The 8,073-nt window shown below is 38.1% G+C and overlaps 1 protein-coding gene across 1 annotated transcript; it reads right to left on the bottom strand.

Moving 5' to 3' along the window:
- Window positions 1-2,020: 2,020 nt before the first annotated feature.
- Window positions 2,021-7,491, bottom strand: LOC140160100 (E3 ubiquitin-protein ligase RNF14-like; the record flags this gene model as incomplete). The annotated part of the gene is made up of 4 exons (XM_072183377.1): window positions 2,021-2,461; window positions 4,881-5,188; window positions 5,937-6,165; window positions 6,883-7,491. Coding segments are annotated over 4 exons (1,338 nt in total), but the record flags the coding sequence as incomplete, so codon positions are not given.
- Window positions 7,492-8,073: the final 582 nt, after the last annotated feature.

The raw sequence follows: 8,073 nt of genomic DNA, 5'->3' as shown, positions 1-8,073 counted from the left end.
TTTTTGTGCACAGTATAGTAACTGCCTACACCTACATCCACATCCCTATTTATTATTCTGCTTATGGTATTGATTACACACTGTACATACATGTAATTTTTGTGTTAACATGTTTAATAGATGGGGATAGTTTTATATAGGAATATATTATTTGGCATGACATAAAATTTACGACATTATGTATTGTATATCAATGCCACATACTAGGGAATAGGGACATGAGAATGATGAGATTTTCACCAGTAAAGTAGCCAGGAATTTACTGTGAAGGTGTAAATCCAAATTTTTGTCCCCATATTTGTCAATTTTTTGTCCCATTTTTAGTCATTTTAAGGACACATTACTCTTTGCCGTCCCCATTCTATCCCTGAAAATGTTCTGTGAGGGGGCAGTTTTCCCCCAGGCTCCCCCTGGCTATGCTCCTGATTTTCACCATGCTCTCCAAATGTTAAATTATCTTCAACCGTGACTCCGGAGACTTTTGAATCTTTGGAAGTTGTTCTCATTTGCAATTTTCATTTTAAAAGTTTCAAATATTCACAACAAAATTTGATCTGTTCGAGTTTAAATACAGCCACCTTAAATTTAGTCCCTTTTGGGATTATTATTGAAGTTATTTATTATCAAGATATTCTTACATTATACATTGGTTAATAAAACATGACTATATTTTGAAAAATAACATTATTTTATGTATATACAATATAAAGTCTTTCTATTTATGTTGACTTTTGACATTCCATCATCCTGCAGAATTCCATCTACAAGCATGCCTGTATATGAGTGATTTTGACAAAAGAGACAAAATAAAGACAAAAAACATTACAATATTGATCGATTGGTCTTCTAATAATGCATGACAGTCGCCTGTATCAGTAATCAGAGATGTAAGTGAGGTAATGATCCACTTCCTGAAAATCATGCGAGCCGCTGGCAAGCAGCCGAAACAGCGAAGGCGCAGGCGTGCAACAGAGGTCCATTGGGCAGAGCCCTGGCCGTGTTCAACCCCCTCACAAATTTTTTTTTTTGGCTCTTTTATGACAAATTATCATCATCCATTTAATTTTATTTTTTTTTACATTTCCGGAATTTTTTTTTGGCCCCCATTTACGGAATTCAGGAAATTTCCGGAAGTCTTACATCTCTGAGTAATATAGATGCTCAAACAGAAAATGGGTGTCTGCCTTTCTTTAAACAAACACACCTCTCATTTAGAGGCATATGCTTGCAGATGGAATTTTATGCTTATAGTTGCCATAACTATTCACAGCATTTATACTAAGTACACAAGTTTTTTCCAAGTTAGAGCAGTTCTTATTAGTAGAAGTAGAAGGAAAGCTAATTAAAATTCAAAAACTTAAATAGGAAAATAAAAAACTATAAAACTATTTATTTTAGAAGCAACATCCAAAAAATTGTTCATTTCCCATGATGATATAAGCAACATTTTCCCACAAAGATATCACCACTCCCCACAAATTCTTAAATTATATTTCTTCATTTGGAAAGCAAGATAATCCTCAAAATGAATTTTAAAAAACAACAATATCGCCTGAAATTCTCCTTTAGACATGCATCACACGTAAACCCCAACTGGGCTATTCCAGTTAAAATCCCTACACTCCCTATGGAAAACATGACCTTAATCTCCCACAGAGGGGGTGAATTTCAAAGGGTAATACCAATTGAAATCTACACCTTCCCATGTGAGATTATAAGTACTACCCTCGATAAATTTGTGTCTATTTTGCATATTTCTCAAAAACTGATAACACAGTGGTAACAAAATTTATGTATATTATTGGGGCAAGGAATCCAATTACTACACTGGAATTTCAGTGACCCAAGACAAGCGGTGCGTTATTTATGATAAGAAATAAGGTACCGATAGGATGTACCTCATTTCTTATCATAAATAACGAACCGCTTGTCTCGAGTCACTGAAATTTCAGTGTAGTAATTGGATTCCTTGCCCCAATAATATACCTAACTTTTGTTACCAGTGTGTTATTCATATTATTTTTTGAGAAAAATACAAAAATAGTCACAAATTTACCACAGGGGTGTAGTACCCCCTTAAGGTCATGTCTTCCATAGGGTGTACATGGATATCAACTGGTATCAGCATGTAGTGATCATGCACAGGTGTTGGATGAGAGTACTGACCGATATGTGGACGTATCATCATTTAAAAACGGTTCTACATGACACTTTAATTATATTCTATATATTCTTACACATAATTATATTGTGCAACTATTTGTTAAGTTCAGAAAAAGTTCACCTCCCACTCGTCGTCGTCATCGTTTGTTTCAACTCCTTGGAAGAGCAGGTTAAAACAAGGTGATCCTGGTTGGTTAAAGTGTCCATATGGGTTGGCCTTGTTGACAACAGTCAAACATATCCAGCAGAAGTAGGTGTGGCATTTAAAGCATGTCATCTTGTTACATCCATCAATTTTCTATCAAGAAACAATTTGGAGCAAGACATTAGTACGATTGTACAGTGATATATTTTATTTTTCAGAGACAGTCACTGCTGGCCTTATTGGCCTTTTGGCTGTTCCTTGTAATTGTGGATTTATATATAGCTTATTTTTCCAGAGGATTCAAAGCGCTGTAATTTCGCTGCCACTGGTGAATCATCATTATCAGATCGCATCAACTAGGCTGGTTGCAGCCAATCCTGGTGCAAACCTATCCGCACTTATAGATTGTAACATCTTCGTATGACTTTATAATTTTGTTCTTTGATTATGCAATTGGCTAGGGTTAATTATTTTGAAATCCACACTTCCCTGTATATGGCCATTTTGGTAGTTTAACATGGAGTTATAATATGGGGGAACTTAATGTCTTAATATGACATTACATCAAATATATTATACTAAAAAAAGCACATTTGGCTGATTCCATTTTTAAATGGAATAAAAGAGTAAGTTGGGACATGGGTAAATATTATTCCAAAATATCAGGTTTGAAAAAAATCACATTCATTAAAACAATTGTACATTATGGCTTTAACTCAATGTCTGAGAAATGTCTGCACAGTTATTCATTACCTGTGAAGGAAGAGCTTGTGATACAGGGTTTAGCTCTGTGTTCATGTCATGGCAAAGAGATAACATCCAAGAGAACCAACTCCGCTCATATAGAGGGAGGGCAAAGTAGTGTACCTCCACATTATTTCGCCATGTGATCAGGTATAATTAAACTTTGATTTAAGTGTGCGTTTGTTTGCATTATGCTGGTTTCATACTTTCTGCCGCTTGCTGCTGAGCGGCGTGACGCTTCATCATGCCGCTTGCACTTTTCTGCAAGCGGAGCGGCACACCGCTGAGCGGCAGCGGCATGACTCTTAAAGCCGCTCAGCACCGCTCCAAAATCGTATTTTGTTCTGATACGTCAGAGCGGCACCGCTCTGAGTTCATTTGAACTCCCAGCGGTGCTGCCGCCGCGACAAAGCTGTGGAGTGATCGATATATCGGCTTGCCGCTGGTCACCGCTAGCGTTTCTGGTGCGACTGCGTAATGAAGTAAAATCATCTTCAGAGCGGCAAAGCGGCAGGAAAGTATGAAACCAGCATAATACGAGTAGTGCATTGTGTTGATAAATCAGTGTTTGTTTGTTTGTTTGTTTTTTATTCGGCAAGATCATTAGAAAACAAAAAAAAAAGAGACAGAAAATATATTACAAAGCACATGAATGTGACAAATTAATTAAATCCAGCCACAAAGCCAGGACACACTGACAACAAAATGACAAGCCGGGATAACCCATTAAGCCCGCAGAACAGCGTTCAAATAGGGCGGTCAGCCGGCCATTGGCCTGTAACTTTTAGCCTGGCGGTAACTTTTCTGACTGGCATCTAGTTGCCGACCCGGCTGGCGGTAACTTTTAAGGTCAAGCCCGGCTGGCCTGTAACTTTTTGAGGCCTATTTCAAACACTGCCGCAGAAAAGACAAGTTTATTTCCGATGAGGTCCCAAGAATAGATCTGACATCTCTTGACTGAGAGAGTTGCTAGCCAGATGTTGTTTGACACTTTGTTTAAATATATGCAGACTTGGTAGGCAATCCCTTATGTTTGATGGGAGTGCATTGTAGTACAATGTGCTTGAAACAATACCTTTTACCCTAGGAACAATGAAATTATATTCACTTGATCTGGTTCCATAAGAGTGAGCATTTGATGTTCTAAGATGACTAAGATGAAGTGCACCTTGATAATGGTAGATGTTAAAGACATGATTAAGCCTCAGCTGTTTAACTCTGTCACAAAATTTCAACAGATTCACAAGGTTTGGCTCTTGTTGCCCAATGTGATCTCTGGCAGAAAGTTTCAAGATATAACGAGCAAAAAGCGGTGTGGATAACATGTGCTACAGTACGCATTCAAACCTTTGTAACGTTCATCCCGCTAAAGATGCAAATTACTACCGTATTTCGTCAAATAGTCGCCCCCCTCAAATTAACGCCCCCACCACTTTTTTCAACCAAGATGTTACAAAAATGCTGATATTTCCATGCTATCTTGTGTAGTAAGCTTACCAAGTTGCCCACATGGTCGATAATAGTGTCACTTTTTGGCAATAATCTGGATTGGAAACCCGGAAGTGAACCAGAAGTCAGTATTTCTAGTTCATAGTTCGTCATTTTAGTGTGAGTTTTAAGTTTACCTAATGATTTTAACGGGAAATATCGTTCTAAAATTGACCTTGAATAAATACCCCCCTTGGGAAAATGTAATGCCCGGGCGTTTATTTGACTTAAATACGGTATTTGATATTGGTCTCTTGTCAGAGGTACACTATGTCGGTATCCAAGTATGATTTCTGAGTCATTTCTCTTCGGGTATAATGTCATTGGTTTGGTTACCTACCTCAATACTGGCACCGCAAGAAGGACACTTCTTACTGAACCTCTTCATCCATTCCACACTGTAGTTCTCTTCTACAGCTTGTATTAGATTCTTCTTGCCATAGCGACGCTCCAACTCCTTACGCTCCTCAGGGTCGCCAGACTCCCACTGCCTGCGGATCCCCGCAAGGTGTTCTGGGGGCAAGCAAAAAATATTTGTGTGATCTATGAGTGCACTCTCAATAACATCACGGCCATATCGCTGCTCGATGCGAGTTTGAATGTCTTTGCTGCCGTTTCTCCAAGCCTCTAACACTCTCTGAAGTTGTTCTATAATAATGTCAACAATAAAATCGGACTCGGCTTAAATTACTTGAAATTGTGATGGTATATGCTAAGGGTTAGAGTTAAGCTGAATTTATACATGATTGCATTTGCTCTTTGCACACTTTGCTGCATCCAAATATTCAATCTATGACTATCATTTTGCAAGTTGACAAATTTGCAAACCTCGCAAACTTGAGCTACATCAACCAATCACTGCCTGTCAGCCTGATCTATCATTTGGCAAATCAATTTTTTAGTTCAATAAAAATGTGCAAAAAACAACAATGTCGTCTGCAAATGCAGCAAACACGAGTGGGAGCAGAAGCCTGTGATGCATTGCTGTTCAAGAGCGATTACCCATTGCTCTTTCAATGGCAATTCTAAGGGATCAAGTGTAAAATTGACTTTACAATAAAGGTTAATGTTTAAATTGGTTTACAGAAGTGTTAGGATTGATTATATCAGAAGCTTGTGTACCCCTTAATTGTCGCTATGTGCTATATATGTGCTTTATAAGTACAGTATAATATTCCTATTGGGGCTGCCTGCACAGGTACACTGTAGCCAAGGTACTGTACTGGTGCACACAAAGTACCTACATAGTACCAATGCTGCTACTGCACAGGACCCACCAGCAGTGGTACGTCCTGCACTGGTACCAACCAAGTACCTTGGCAATGGCATACCTGTGCAGGTGGCCCAGTAGGAATCTTGTAGTGTATTCATTTCACAAATATCACAATTTGCTTACCAGATCTTAGTCTGCAAGGAGATGTGCCATGATAGGTCATCTTGCAAAGGACACAGAATGCCAGCTTACATCTTGGACATACTCCCATGGTGCTCTCTTTCTCCAACATCACTGGACACTGACAGGTCAGACGAGGGCAGTACACTATGTCTTCCATTCCTTCTAGGGACAGCTGGAGAAGAAGTCGGTCGTATGTCGCAAACAACTCCTGTCCAACCAGCTCACGGACCTGAAGACAAGAGTTAGTATTCGTTTTAATATTACTAGCATACATAATAAAATATATATAAACAACCTTCTGGGCCTGTAAGGCAAAAAACAAAAAACTTTTCTACAGCCCAACTGATGCAGATTTTGTATTATAGGGTTATTGGTTTTGTTTGCTAATGCATGTAAAATCTGAATATGTAACAGTGAATGATGTTGCCAGTACCTTTTGGAACTAAGCTAGCTATTTCATTTGAAGATTTAAGAAAAGTTTTCCACAGAATGACTCTGTTTTATATTTTAATTTTCAGAAGCAGTCTCTTGTCACAGCTGACCTCATTGGCCTGTTAGCTGCTCTTTATTATGTTGCATGATTTTGTTATTTTGTACATTGATTATGGAAATTAATTTATTGATTCTTTTCAAAATGGAATTGTCGCATATTAATTATTTTTGAAACCCACACTTCCCTGTATATGGCTATTTTAGCCTTTTTAATGTGGAGTTCTATGGGGATGTAATGTCTTGGTAAGACATCATGTCGAAATTGTCCTACAAACAACACATTTGGCTGATTCCATTTAAGTGTAAGTTGGGACATGCGTAAACAATATGCTAAAATATTATCAGGTTTGAAAAAAAAAATACTTTACCAAATTCATTCAAAAAAATTGCACATTATGGCTTTAATTCAATGCAATGTGAGAAATGTCAGCACAGTTATACAGCTATTCATTACCTGTGATGGAAGAGCTTGTGAATCGCAGTCCATCTCCGGACAATTAAGGCACATGACATTGCCGTCTGATATTTGCACTTTGAAATACTCCTTCATACATTCCTTACAATACACATGATCACACCCCATGAAATTGATGCAATCTGAGCCTTGCTTCTCACTGAAACAAACATTACAGCTGTACACGGCCAAATTGAAGGCCCTCTGTCTCTCTGCCTGATCATGATCAATTATCGCTGGAATCAGGTGGGGAACTGATGCTATGTCTTGAACAGCTCTGGAGTCACAAGTTCTTGCACTGCTGGTAGAGGTTGGTGGATCCACGGAAGCAGTCGCTGCTTCCTCTTTCTTATCAGTTCTCGCCTGAGATGCTGATTTTTGTGTTGCATCTTCGTCACAGGCAGCTGCATCCTGATCTTGCGATGTTTGTCTGGATGTACTAGGTCTCTTCCTCTGCAGTTCCTCTGTATCCAAGGTAATTGGTGAGGATAATTCTAGGATATCTAAGGATTCGTCTATAAGGAACTGGGTCCACAAAAATAGAATAACCTCATTGCTGTTCTCCTTCCAGATGTCATCCAGTTTGGCACAGAGTTTAGAAAGCTGAAATAAAAATCAGAATTGTTGGTTAGAATTATAAAGCTGACCTCATTTGATACTCAAGTTCTGGTTTTTAAGGGGACGCGATCTTTTGTTGGTCGAAGCAAAAAAAAAATGATTTTCATTGTCTAAATCAATATGTTATTGAAAAATAACATTTTGATGTTTTGCAAAAGTTCATTCTACAAATCATATACTTTGAAAACTTGCTTGATTTATTGTTGTTAATGAATTATGTATGTTTTACAAAAGTGTTGTTGTTTCAGCCCTCTTTACAACACAACTCAAGAACCACAGGACCTACAAAAGTATATCTGTGATATTTGAATCCTTCTACATGCTCGCTATGAAATGATCAATGCAATTTTGCCAAAGCTCACTACCATTCGCAAGATGCTGTAAACTACCAAATCGCAACAGTTTATAATAGTTGCTAACCTTAAGGGGTACTACACCCCTGGCCAATTTTGTGCCTATTTTTGCATTTTTTTTTTTTTTTATAGCGCATTGGTGACAAGTAAGATATGAATATTATAGGGGCAAGGACTACAATTACTGCACTGAAAATTCAGCAACTCAAGTCAAGTAGTT

This window comes from Amphiura filiformis, chromosome 9 (assembly GCF_039555335.1).
Source record: "Amphiura filiformis chromosome 9, Afil_fr2py, whole genome shotgun sequence".
Lineage (NCBI taxonomy): Eukaryota > Metazoa > Echinodermata > Ophiuroidea > Amphilepidida > Amphiuridae > Amphiura > Amphiura filiformis.
This window is presented reverse-complemented; position numbering and strand designations above follow the sequence as displayed.